The sequence below is a fragment of the Brassica oleracea genome, chromosome C7 (assembly GCF_000695525.1).
Source record: "Brassica oleracea var. oleracea cultivar TO1000 chromosome C7, BOL, whole genome shotgun sequence".
Lineage (NCBI taxonomy): Eukaryota > Viridiplantae > Streptophyta > Magnoliopsida > Brassicales > Brassicaceae > Brassica > Brassica oleracea.
This window is the reverse complement of record NC_027754.1, coordinates 43905215-43917391: the sequence shown is the minus strand read 5'-3', so window position 1 is coordinate 43917391 and position 12177 is coordinate 43905215. Positions and strand designations below refer to the sequence as shown.

At 37.7% G+C, this 12177-nt stretch overlaps 4 protein-coding genes across 4 annotated transcripts; 1 reads left to right on the top strand and 3 right to left on the bottom strand.

Annotated features, from left to right (window-relative positions):
• Nucleotides 1–409: 409 nt before the first annotated feature.
• On the top strand, nucleotides 410–2013 carry LOC106303993 (protein At-4/1). The gene is made up of 8 exons (XM_013740359.1): nucleotides 410–522; nucleotides 742–847; nucleotides 928–983; nucleotides 1058–1135; nucleotides 1234–1307; nucleotides 1391–1524; nucleotides 1618–1713; nucleotides 1787–2013. Exons 1-8 carry the CDS (start codon nucleotides 460–462, stop codon nucleotides 1921–1923), a joined length of 744 nt encoding a protein of 247 aa, XP_013595813.1. The 5' UTR covers nucleotides 410–459; the 3' UTR covers nucleotides 1924–2013.
• A 33-nt stretch (nucleotides 2014–2046) lies between these two features.
• LOC106303992 (peroxidase 44-like) lies at nucleotides 2047–3397 on the bottom strand. Its single transcript, XM_013740358.1, has 3 exons — nucleotides 3160–3397; nucleotides 2617–3053; nucleotides 2047–2538 (listed from the first exon to the last, which is right to left on the bottom strand). Exons 1-3 carry the CDS (start codon nucleotides 3358–3360, stop codon nucleotides 2238–2240), a joined length of 939 nt encoding a protein of 312 aa, XP_013595812.1. The 5' UTR covers nucleotides 3361–3397; the 3' UTR covers nucleotides 2047–2237.
• Nucleotides 3398–6562: 3165 nt separating this feature from the next.
• Nucleotides 6563–8105, bottom strand: LOC106304820 (peroxidase 44). The gene is made up of 3 exons (XM_013741208.1): nucleotides 7869–8105; nucleotides 7066–7502; nucleotides 6563–6956 (listed from the first exon to the last, which is right to left on the bottom strand). The coding sequence occupies exons 1-3, from the start codon at nucleotides 8067–8069 to the stop codon at nucleotides 6656–6658; spliced, it is 939 nt and encodes a 312-aa protein (XP_013596662.1). The 5' UTR covers nucleotides 8070–8105; the 3' UTR covers nucleotides 6563–6655.
• Nucleotides 8106–8884: 779 nt separating this feature from the next.
• Nucleotides 8885–11284, bottom strand: LOC106301334 (RNA-binding KH domain-containing protein PEPPER). Its single transcript, XM_013737703.1, has 6 exons — nucleotides 10897–11284; nucleotides 10353–10608; nucleotides 10087–10235; nucleotides 9751–10002; nucleotides 9444–9635; nucleotides 8885–9300 (listed from the first exon to the last, which is right to left on the bottom strand). Exons 1-6 carry the CDS (start codon nucleotides 11251–11253, stop codon nucleotides 9019–9021), a joined length of 1488 nt encoding a protein of 495 aa, XP_013593157.1. The 5' UTR covers nucleotides 11254–11284; the 3' UTR covers nucleotides 8885–9018.
• Nucleotides 11285–12177: the final 893 nt, after the last annotated feature.

Below are 12177 nucleotides of genomic sequence, written 5' to 3'. Positions count from 1 at the left end.
TGTTATAAAAAGAACTTGAATTTATTTGTATCGCAGGAATTTAAATAAGGGCAAAATTTTATACCCGTAGAAATTATAATACTGATAGAAAGAGTGTATTAAAGAGAGATGAGAAGAGCGAATTGAATGATTTATAAACGATCGATTCGATCGTTTATATAGAAGTAGGATTTACTGTGCAAATAGTGCAACGGGCCCCACATCTTTTATATTTTTCAACGTTTTCGGTTCCTCCTTTTATTGACTTTCGTAACAATATATACATAATACATCACATAAAGTAAGATGTTGACAAAAAAAAGTAAGATAAATTTGATTTTGAAAATGAATTATGATATTGAAGAGTACGAGAGCCACACGATGACATCGACGGTCCAGATTAGTCAGCATGTTTCCTATGAAAACCTTCTCGAATTTGAAATCCCTAACAGTCGAGTAAGAAATTCAAATCGAAGAATCATGGCGGCAACAAGCGACGAGCAGATGCGTTTGCTTCTCTCCAGCTTCGATCAGATCTACGAGGTGAAGTTTCTCGATACTCTCTTCCGATCTCTTGTTCATCGCTTGGAATATTCTGTTTTCTTTATCTGATTGGATTCGATTGCGATATCGTGATCTGAGATCCAATCGAGGTTTCTATCGAACCGATTGAAATTGGAATCTAGAAACCAAGATCTGCTCATTGCTTAGGCTTCAGTCAAATCATCGTCGTCATCATTCTTAGCTTGATTTGTTGCTCAGGATTTCGAAAGCGGGATGAATGAGATGAGCGTATTCAGATCGAGGAGCAATGTGGAAACCAGCAGAAGAGAGGCGCTTGAGATTAGTAGCAAGACTCTAAAAGAAGGTTATGGTTTGATTATGTTTTAGATTTTTGATTCTTTGTATTCACTAGTGGTAATCTAATTTTAAGTGATGAACCTGTAGAGAACGAAAGGTTGAAGAAGCTGTATACAGAATCTCTAAACAACTTCGTCGATCAGGTCTCCTTTCCATTTGAATCCTTCTCTAGTTATAAGTTTCTTGTGTGTGATTCTTGATTCTGGGAAAAATACAGCTTGAGCATCGAACTAAGTGCCACGGCTTGAAAGAAGAACTGAAGAGAGTGAATGACGAAAACAGAAGCAAAGAGCATGTGAGAAGACTCCAATCTTTTCTTGTGGTCTGAAACTGAAGATGATGATTTGATCGTCTCCTATCTTTTCTGAGATATTTTTTTGTAAGCTGTGGCAGGAACATAGGAATGCTTTGGAGTCCCTTATGCAGAAGCATGTAGCAAAGGTTGAAGAGCTAGAAAACAAAATTAGGTTTATAAGCACCACATTCACTACTCTTATATAACTGACATATTGTATTGTATTGTGTCTCATCTTTTCGATATTACGTACAGAAGCCTTTTGGTTGAAAAGGCAACAAACGAGATGGTGATTGATAGGCTGCGCCAGGACTTGGCAGCTAACAAATCGCATATTCAAGCAATGTCGAGGAAGCTGGATCGAGTCTATTCCGAAGTGGAATCCAAGTGTAAGAATTGGCAGGCACCTGATGTTTGCTTTAAGTTTGTGTTTGTGTTGCTTGCATACATATATTGCCTTCCTAATGGTAATCATTTGATAGATGAAGTCGAGGTTCAGGATCTAAAGGACTGTCTTCTCATGGAGCAAGAAGAGAAAATTGATATTACTAACAGACTTCAGAGTCTGCAGAAGGAACGTAAGAGTTTCTTCTCTTTGCTAACTCAGTGTCTGAAAAAGACTAATTGCAGGTCCCTTTATATTCTTTGCAGTTATTATAAGTAGAACTACAGTTGCCGAAAAGCAGAGGGATACAACTTCATATCGACAGGTGGAGACATTGAAGCAGAAGCTAATGAAACTGAGAAAAGAGAATGAGATTCTTAAACGGAAACTATCTTCTTCATAGAACAGCCAGGAACAAAAACTTTGCTTGGCAAATCACTTACTGCTCGGTCCCTCAACGAGTAAATTCCACAAAACCAAACCATTTTTAAAATTCAAATTGTTTACATAGATTATACAGTTGAAAACATACAACACCACAAAGCCTGAATAAGAACTCAATAAAAAAAAGGATAATAAAGTACATGCAACACGGAAATCAATTTTGAACGGATAAATAAAACAAGATCCCGGAGAAAGCACACTTCCGGATTTGATTATTTGTTAGAAAACAAACATAGGATTCCTCATGGTCTTTAGATTAAGGACAGTGTAGAATCAACGTCCGTTGTTGAAGACTCTGCAGTTTCTCCTGATCTCTCCAGCACGTCCGGTAAGGACTCCAATGGTACCCATTTTCTCCATTGCCTGAGCAAATCTCTGTCTGAAGAGTGAATTGCTTTGTGCAAAACTCGACACAATTCCACTGGTTGCTCCATCGAAAGCCAAGTTTGAATCAATCCTCATGACTGCTCTTTGTCTTTGCATCTCTCCAAAGATTGCGTTATCCACAACGAATGGAGTCCTTTGGTCCAAGAACACCGATGGGTCATTTGGTGCACGACATGTGTTCCTCAACCTTTTAAAAGAGATGTATTAATTGGTCAGATATACATAAAATTGATGTTCATTTGATGCTATGTATCAAAATACGTACTGAGCGTTCAGTGAGCGGTCCATGGCAGGGTCATTAAGCCTATCCTGGAAAAGACTGCAATGAATGGAACCAACACTGTGGCCACCACCTATAAGTGTTACCATATCGTTCACACTCATGCCTTTAGCTGCAAATGCTTGGATGGATGCGGACACGGGTATTGTTGGTCCGGGCAAGTTCACATCGGCTGGGTTTGACCTTAATCCATCACGTCTTCCTGTTTTTATCAAGAAGCTTGGACCACCAGCTAATTTGATCGCGTCTCTGGTGGCTAGAGCTACAATGTCTGCGCATGAGACAATTCCGGGGCACACAGCCTCGAGCTGTCTCTTAATCTCATCAATGACCTCATAGCCTCTCACGCTTGCATTTGGTCCTGTGCTTTTCTCTGATGGCCTCCCTGGTTTTGGGTCAATCAAAAGGGAAGCATCACAACCCTACACAATCATTCCAAACATTGGTTGATCAATGTTAGTTACGTCTAGATATGTTAGTGAGTCCATTATAATACATATTCACACACACAAGGAGAAGCTTACGAACCGTAACAAAGCAATCATGAAACTGCATACGAAGCAATGCTGCAGTAATGCTAGGGTCACGACGGAAACGCTCAGCGACGACAGATGAAATGATAGATCCAGTGCGGTGGCATGAGGGACCGTAGAACGCAAACTTGAGTTGCGCCAAAGCAGAGGGAACAAGGAAACAGAAAAGTAAAAACAAAGCTGTAATTGACTTCATTTCCTTGCCTCTCCTCTCCTGTGAAAACTTAGAAATATTTTTGGGTTGTGTTGTAATTGTTAGTCGTAGATTGCATATTTATATGTAAATTGATGAACACGACATTGACAAAGAGAATGTTTCATATCAAAGACGTGCATAGGGTAAAGGTAGATATTCACAATTGATGGTTTTAAGTTTTAACATTATCTATATAGTAGTTGTGATTTAATAAATGTTTCCATGAACCTCTTCTATATGTCAAAAGACTGGTTCCGGCCAACTTGGAATATGTTTTGAACAATTTGCGACATTCTGTCAATTTTGAAAAGGTATAATACCATTTCTATTTCGAGAAGTGGATGCCTACTCGGTAAAATATGCAATTTGTTTCTGTTTTTAAAAAAAAAAACATTTTCCCTCTCAAATAAAACAAGTTGTAAAAGAAAAAGAAACTAAGAAAAGTCTGCATGGTCTGGTTCTTGCTGTACAAGACGTAAAAATAAGATAGAAATAATATAAAACGCTACAACACGCGTATATTAGTGAATATAATCATTCTGGAATATCATTCTGGAATATGACTTGGTTGACAATTGTCCTTCAAGCCGACGCGTTCAAGTTTAGCTTGAGCGTCTGGATTTTTACTCAGTCAAGAGATTCCTGTACTCTCCTTTTCTTTGCACGTACAACGGAGGCAATTTTAGAGAAGCTCTCGCTTGTACACTCGTCTAGACAACCAAACAAATACTAACCAAGTTCGACCATGTTTCGTCCAAATGAGAAAGCTTCGACCCGATTTGTTCCGGAACCAACTTGGTTCATATGTTAGCATTTATAACCCTCGAGCTTGATTTAGCTAATCTCTTTTGGATCTAAGACTACATGAGTAGTCTTGTCCTTTATTTATGAGTAGTCTACTACTTGAGTCTTACGGTAGACCAATGATTACCGTGATGTGTTTATTAATTTACTTGTTGATGCTCAGTATATTTGATTAAATCCTTCATTTAAAGTAGGGAAGATTACTAAAATAACACAAAAATAACACACATTTTATGAATAATGACTAAAATAACATATATTTTTTTAGTTACTATACTATTTTTTATGCCTAGAATGTCTTTTTTTTCTTTGTTAACAAAAAAAAAATCAAAAAAAAAATTTACAGAAAATAAATATTTTCGAAATATATAAATAAGTCTACTGTTAAAAATCTGCGACATTTAATTGCAGTTTTATTAGTACTTGACAGATTAATATTTTTCAACAAACTTAGTGTGTCAGATTTTATATGGTAGAGACTTTCTGAAAAAGTCTACCACACATTATGGTAGATTTAATTTCACTAGCAAATTTGTTTTAAATGGGCAGGTTTTTATAGCAGATTTTTGTCTTTTGATGGCAGCTTTATAATATTTCGAAGACTTTCATAATCGCACACATATTTTTCTCACATACTTTTTATAATTTGGCAGATTTTCGTGTTCATGAGATCGCAGACTTATATGTTATGTATGCTAAGCTGCAGACTTATAAACTAGCAAAACTAACTTTTATGTGATAGCAGACTTTAACATACGTTATGGCAGACTTTAAAGGAATTATATGTTATAGCAGACTTATTTGCGAAAATCGGTTTACTAATTAGATTTAGACCAATTATGGGTTACTAATTAAACTAAAAAATTCAACCACTAACCGGAACAGTTATGAAAACCTAGGTTTAGTCGTAGTCAGTTCTTTCTTCTCCAAGTTACGATGTCTTGTTTTTGACAATAGATTCTTTCACGTTAATCCCAAGCAATTCAATGATGGATGTTATAGTTGTTTGTGGCCCGTGGTTATTCGAGAAGTATAAATTGATGTTTCACGTTGATAGCAGAAGAGGAAGCAAAGCAATTCCAGTGAATGACGACACAAACTTGGAAGATATGATTAACATGGTTTATGAGGACTACAACTTAGATAGAGGCCATGTTAATCTTGAATTGAGTTACATGCTTAGCAGGAAAAACTTGATGAAGCTAACTCATGACACACCTCGAGTTAAAATTGAGAATTTTTGACAATTTCAAGGTTTCATCCGTCTCCGAAAGTCTGACCAAGTGCGTCTATGTGTGGAAGTCTCTCTAAGAAGCAACAAGAAAACGATGAAGACACAGACAGTGATGGAAAACCAATCTGATTATAATCATGATGAAGACACTGACACTGACGGAAAACAATTTGACTATTGTGATGATTCAGATGGTGCTACATAAGATGACGAGGACTTTATAGGGTACAAATTACCTTTTTTGTTCAGCCAAAGCTTCTATTTTATCTAGAATCTTTCATTTTCTGTATTAAAAAGTTATATTATATTTAAATCTATTTATTGATTGGGTATTTTGGATTTTAACTCACTTTTTTCTTCTTTCTTTGTTTTGGTTTGTCATTACTCATAAAATGTGTGTTATTCTAAGTAATTTCCCTTTAAAGTATTCTTATATGCCATAAGAACTTTGATCATTCTGTTCTAGACCATAAGGTTTTTTACGCACCAAAATTTGTTTGAAGAAATGCATTTGACGTAAAAAGAATGCATCAAGTAAAACTAAGCGAATATATAGTTTTTATCTTAAAAACTACGAAGATATGTTTTTTCTTTTTTTTTTTTTGCTAGGAAGGATATGTTAGAAAGGATCATAAGTTTACGAGACTTAATTATTAATACTTGCTAATCATTCACAAACGAGACTTTAATAACTTCCAATAGTTAGCAAAAGAAATCTAAGGCCTATGTGATGACAAAAAAAAAAAAAAAAAAAATCTAAGGCCTATGCATTGAGTGCTGATTTGAATGAAATTGGTGGTAAATGCTGTAGAATTATGCTTAGTTTACGCATTTCAATTGTTTCGTTGGCTATGTAATGATTTGCACTCTTTGATCCAAACGACGTACTCTCTCTCTCTCTCTCTCTCTCTCTCTATATATATATATATATATATATATATATGAGTGTACTGATCTCGTTTAGTATCACTAAATGAGTTTAGAAGTTTATTTTTATCATAATTAGAAGTGAAACTATAAAGATAATTATAAAAAACAACGAATAAATAGTTAAACAGCATAAAAATGCACACAATAGAAAAATATGAGAAGTAACAAAAAATAACAAAAGAAATTATAAAATGCAGTTACATATCAAAGCAAGGAAATAATAAATATGATGCAGAAAAAGAAACTTTCATTTGATTATTCAAAAGAGGAGAAATGGGAAAAAAACGTGAAAAAGGGAAAATAAGCAATGGTCAAAACAGTGTAGAATCAACGTCCGTTGTTGAAGACTCTACAGTTTCTCCTGATCTCTCCTGAACGTCCGGTAAGAACCCCAATCCTACCCATTTTCACCATTGCTTCAGCAAATCTCTTCCTAAAGAGTGCATTGCTTTGTGCAAAGCTCGACACAATTCCACGGGTTGACCTGTCAAGACCCATGTTTTGATCAATCCTCATGACTCCTCTCTGCCTTCGGATCTCTCCGTAGATTGCGTTATCCACGATGAATGGTGTCCTTTGGTCCAAGAATACCGATGGGTCATTTGGAGAACGGCATGTGTTCCTCAACCTAAAGAAATGTATTAGTGGGTCACATTCACATATATCATTTGATACATAAAATAATAACACATTTAGTCAAGTGATTTGTGTTAGAATTCACACACACACACACGTACCTAGCATTTAAAGTGCGGTCCATGGCAGGGTCATTAAGCCTATCCTGGAAAAGACTGCAATGAATAGAACCAACACTGTGGCCACCACCAATAAGTGTAACCATGTCGTTCGTATTCATACCTTTAGCTGCAAATGCTTGGATGGATGCAGACACAGGGATTGTTGGTCCGGGCAAGTTCACATCATTGGGGCTTGACCTTAATCCATCACGTCTTCCTGTTGGTACTGAGAACCTTGGACCACCACCTAATGCGACCGAGTCTCTAGTGGCTAGAGTTACAATGTCTGCGCATGAGACAGTTCGGGGGCACGCAGCCTCGAGCTGTCTTTTGGCCTCGTCAATGATCTCGTAGCCTCTGACACTTGCATTTGGTCCGGTGCTTTTCTCTGATGGCCTTCCGGATCTTGGGTCGATCAAGAGGGAAGCATCACAACCCTATACAACCGTATCAAACATTGATTGGTCAACGTAACGTCAAGAAGAAAAATTAGAACGTAAGCATTCATATAGTCTGTAGCCAAAGTATCTAGTGATATTGTATTAATATAATGTAATATTGTAATCAAATTTTAACCAAAAAAAAAAGACTATTGACAAGAAAACAAATCTTATATGAGTTTCTAAAAAAAAAATTGAGTTTCTCAATCGAAAATTTCTTTAATCTGTCATCACCCTTTTATATTTTGTATTTATATTATTTTCTTGATTTTAATTATGAGAAAATCTTCTAGAGACTATGGATAGAGAGGACATATAAATATATGTGTGTGCACACAACATAATAAGGAGAAGCTTACTAACCCGGACAAAGCAATCATGAAACTGCATACGAAGCAATGCTGCAGTGATGCTACGGTCACGGCGAAAACGGTTGGCAACAACATTAGCAACGATAGATTCCGCACGGGGGCATGATCGACCGTAGAACCCAAAGCGGAGCTGGGCCAAAGCAGATGGGGCAAGGAAGCAGAAAAGGAAAAACAAAGCTGTAATTGACCTCATTTTGAATGATGAGTTCTTCTTTGTCTCTCCTATGAATGTTACTTTTGGTGGTGATATGCCAAGTGTTCGTAGCATGCATATTTATATACAAATTTTGGGGGACAAGGCGTTGGCCAAGAGAATGTTTTATCTAGAAGACGTGCATAGGGTAAAGGTGGATACATTGTCCATTTGACTGGTTTAAAGGAATATGCATGATGTATCATTTGTGTTTTAATAATGTTTCACAACAAATGTTAGTGTTTGTCTTCCACACGTCGAAGATTCGACATGGCCAACTTGGAATATTTTTTGAACAACTTCCTTGCAACATTAAGTCGGCTTTTTGAAATGGTATATATTTTGAAAGGTACCATTTCTATGTCGAGAAGTGGATTTAGTTTAGTGCTGACCCGAGTCGACCAAAATCTTGAACCCTAACATTTGATGAAGACCATCAGGGCTACAGACAAATGCATGGTTATGTTTGCGAAAAGATTCTTCCGACCATACATATTGTGAGGTGTGAATACTTGTGTTAACCCACTTCAACACAAAGCTTCCTTCCCTTGGTAATATAGAAAGTTGCCTAAATCACAAAGAAGCTCCAACGTGGTTATATCAAAAGATGTACGTTTTAAAGTAAATTTTCAGATTCTTTTAATGAATGAAAAAATCCTTCTTATCTTAGATCTTATTTCCGTCAAATCTCTCCAACACTACCATATAAAATCAAAACGAACAGGATTTTTAGAAAAACATGAAACTGTTTTTATTTGATAGTGGTCTGATCTGTCGTGTAAAGATATCGAGATTTAAGTAGAGAAAAGCCAAAAAAAAAAAAAGAACAGGCACCTAGATTTACATTACACATTCAGCTACATTGGCTCTCTTGCACTTGTTCTTTCCCTCTCTATCATAAATGAGCCACCTCTCTAAACCTCGTAAACAACCCACACAGCAAACGGATTCATAAATTATAAGTGTTGTAGCCACCAGCATCAGAAGCTGGTCTATATTCTGTTCCATAACTTTGCCCATTCAGTGACGGCGTGTAGGTGGACGCCGACGGACCCGCAAGCTGAGAGTATGCTGTTGGTCTGTACTGCCCCGTCTCTGTGCCCATGTAGCTGCTCGCGAGCGGCTCTTGAAGGTTGCTTAGCTGAGGAGGGTACGCAGGTACATAACCAGTATCCACTCTAGCATATCCCCCTGAAACCGAAGCCGGTTCCTTGTGATTGCTGATGAACTCCTACACATAGGTAAACGACATATACAGTTTAATGCTGAGGAAAGAACCAGACGGTAGCATGTAGAAAGGAAGAGTAATCTTAGTATTTTGTTATACAATGCCATTTCATGTAACATATATTATATATATATATGTGTTCTTACTTGAATTAGTTGCTGAGCAGTTTGTACTTGAGAAGATGTCCCTTTGATTTCCACTGTGATTTGATCAGGATGTGGACTCTCTTGAATGGTAATGGTAGCTCCGCTTCTTCTACGGATGAAGGCTATATTGGCTCCTTCTAAACCAATGATATCCTCCGCATAGGAGAAAGGTATTTGCATCGTTTGAGATACCTGGAAGAAAAAACCATAATAGAAGAATCTTCACTAGTTCCAAGAGATTAGCTTAGAAGCGACAAGATCAAAGACACTAGTAGAAGAACAAACAGAACAAGAACGTGATAACTACCTGTGTAACAAAAGCAGCAGAAACTCGAGCGAGGCCAGGGGAGTGTCTGGCGGACAGTGCAGGATCCTGACTGTAGATGGAAGCTCCCGAAGGCTGAACAAATGACTCCACCCGAGTATCCCGCTCCAAAAACAGAGCTTCCCTCCGTGCCATGAGATCAGACTCGATTGCATTTGACAAAGCAGCGTGGAGAACTGACTTGTTGTTAGCTAACGGTTCTTCCTGACGAACTTGAGAGACTCTAGCTAGATACTAAAGACAAAAAAAAAATTAACAAAAGTTAGATAAAACAGAGAGAAACGCAAGGAAGAAGTCGTTTCAGAGAATCAAGCTTACTTGCTTCTCGAAGAGAGGAACCACAGAATGGTCGACTAGAAATTTCCTCAGGTGTCCTACAACACCTTCTAACGCTTTTACGATCTTTAAAGCTTCCCCCTGCAAATCGACTATCCTCTCATCTTGCGCAGCATAAAACGGTGTGTCCTCTGTCAACAAGAAAATACAGTTTACTTATTATCATCCGGTTAAAGAACTATATAGCACACAACTCCAGAGATGACAGTTAACTAAGAAATAACAAGCATAGATCATGATGTTAGTACCGTCTGATAAAATGCGAACGGATGCACCAGAGTTCTCTACTATAGATTTAATAGAGGACCCTTGTTTCCCGATTAAATTAATCGCCTGCGAAGATGCAACTAATAAACGCACTGAAGAGAAGGCACCTCCAGCGTTCTGAAGATCCTCATCATCATCACTATCAGGCAACCCCGAAACTCTTCTGAACACCCTTACAACTGCCTCCATCGCAGGGGACATGTAGGCCTCTGGTTCTTCCTTTGCAGATATCATCACCTAAACATAACAGTGGACACTTAAAACTACAATCAAACCCATAAAGCAATCAAAACTGAAACTTCGAGACTTAAACGGAATAACTCAAGTGGACACTTCAAACTACAATCAAACACATAAAGCTTACAACTTTCACTAGAAAGAGCATCGCAATGATCATACCCCCCATGAATCTGAATACTGATGCTAACGAAAACCCTAATTTTCTCTAATTAGGTTTAAGAAAGTTACAACCTTTAGAAGAAAAAAAAAGATCCCAATTCGGAACGATAAAGGAGAGATACTAACGATGCGATCAGGAGTCGTGGTGGGGCCGTCGAGGACTTTGATGCGAGCGCGAGTCTCCTCGCACATCTTTCTGATGATATCTCCTTTGCGTCCGATTATAGCTCCGACCTTAGATACAGGAACGATCACACGAAACACGCAATCTCCAGGCCATCCTGGCCATCTCTCCGCCGCGGAATCGTTCGCATCGGGGGCAGTCTCGGCAGTTAGGGTATCCGTCTGATTCGATTCGGGGAAGGCGGCGGTGGTTTCGTTGAGCAATGAGGAGGCAGAGACTCCCGAAGGTTTGAGGGTTTCATTCTCGGGGAAGTTTGTAGCACCGTTCTCGGCGGAATCGGCGACGGCGGCCATTAGCATCGGAACAAATAAAATAAAAAAGGGATAGCGAGCGAGCGAGCGAGAAGGAGAAGATGATTTGACCTTTGATTATATACGATGTCGTTTCAACTCAGATGTTTAGGCCTTTGGGCATGTTATGTAGATTAGGCCCGTAATGATATTAAATTGGGCTTCTTTTAGCCCATGTGCTATATTCTTTTTTCTTCCGACCAAAAGCCATATTCATGAATGCTGAACAAGGGACAAGTAGGAATAATGCTTTCCCTAGCATTCATAAAAAAATCACCATTCATTACGAATAATTTTTTCTTCTTATTCTCTACCATTCTTTTTTTTTTTGTAGAGAAATAAAAAACAAAGTTATTCCATATTAAATATGGGATGGAACAACCATTTTTTTTCATTCCTCCAATTTTATTTCTTTACGTTCATTTTCTATTCGTTCCTCTTGTTTTCAGAATGGTCACCAGTCGGACGAATATTTATGGTCTAACTGGTGACTAAAGAATGAAAAAGAATAATGCATTCCTTACTATTCCAAAACTTTTTTACCATTTACAATGAATAGTTTTTCCTTTTCATTCATTTTATTCTAGAGGAATATAGAACAAATTTGTTCCTTTCATTCTTCTAATTTTATTCCTCAGCATTTTTTCCCTAATCATTCCTAATGTTCCTAAAATGGTTACCAGTTAGACCCTAAATTTATAACATCTTCTGATAGACGAGTATTTTTTCAAAAAGCCATTTATATACGATGTCGTTTCAATTCTTTGTTGATATTGGGCAAGCGCGATGACCAATTGTGCGAATCAACGGTTCCTCTCGTACTAGGTTGAATTAATATTGTGACGCGGGCATCAATAGGGTAAAACTTACTTGTTTCAGGACGGTCTAAACCCAGCTCACGTTCCCTATTGGTGGGTGAACAATCCAACACTT

Bases quoted from the DNA above. Each gene is read 5' to 3' on its own strand.
- LOC106301334 (XM_013737703.1), bottom strand. From the start codon at position 11,253: ATGCTAATGGCCGCCGTCGCCGATTCCGCCGAGAACGGTGCTACAAAC. The intron at 10,236-10,352 runs GTACTAACATCA...TCTTGTTGACAG, and splicing joins CGTTCGCATTTTATCAGACG to AGGACACACCGTTTTATGCT. The intron at 10,003-10,086 runs GTAAGCTTGATT...TTTTGTCTTTAG, and splicing joins TTCCTCTCTTCGAGAAGCAA to TATCTAGCTAGAGTCTCTCA.
- LOC106303992 (XM_013740358.1), bottom strand. From the start codon at position 3,360: ATGAAGTCAATTACAGCTTTGTTTTTACTTTTCTGTTTCCTTGTTCCC. The intron at 3,054-3,159 runs GTTCGTAAGCTT...ATGATTGTGTAG, and splicing joins TTCATGATTGCTTTGTTACG to GGTTGTGATGCTTCCCTTTT. The intron at 2,539-2,616 runs GTACGTATTTTG...CTCTTTTAAAAG, and splicing joins GACCGCTCACTGAACGCTCA to GTTGAGGAACACATGTCGTG.
- LOC106304820 (XM_013741208.1), bottom strand. From the start codon at position 8,069: ATGAGGTCAATTACAGCTTTGTTTTTCCTTTTCTGCTTCCTTGCCCCA. The intron at 7,503-7,868 runs GTTAGTAAGCTT...ACGGTTGTATAG, and splicing joins TTCATGATTGCTTTGTCCGG to GGTTGTGATGCTTCCCTCTT. The intron at 6,957-7,065 runs GTACGTGTGTGT...ACATTTCTTTAG, and splicing joins GACCGCACTTTAAATGCTAG to GTTGAGGAACACATGCCGTT.
- LOC106303993 (XM_013740359.1), top strand. From the start codon at position 460: ATGGCGGCAACAAGCGACGAGCAGATGCGTTTGCTTCTCTCCAGCTTC. The intron at 984-1,057 runs GTCTCCTTTCCA...GGAAAAATACAG, and splicing joins TAAACAACTTCGTCGATCAG to CTTGAGCATCGAACTAAGTG. The intron at 1,714-1,786 runs GTAAGAGTTTCT...TATTCTTTGCAG, and splicing joins TCAGAGTCTGCAGAAGGAAC to TTATTATAAGTAGAACTACA.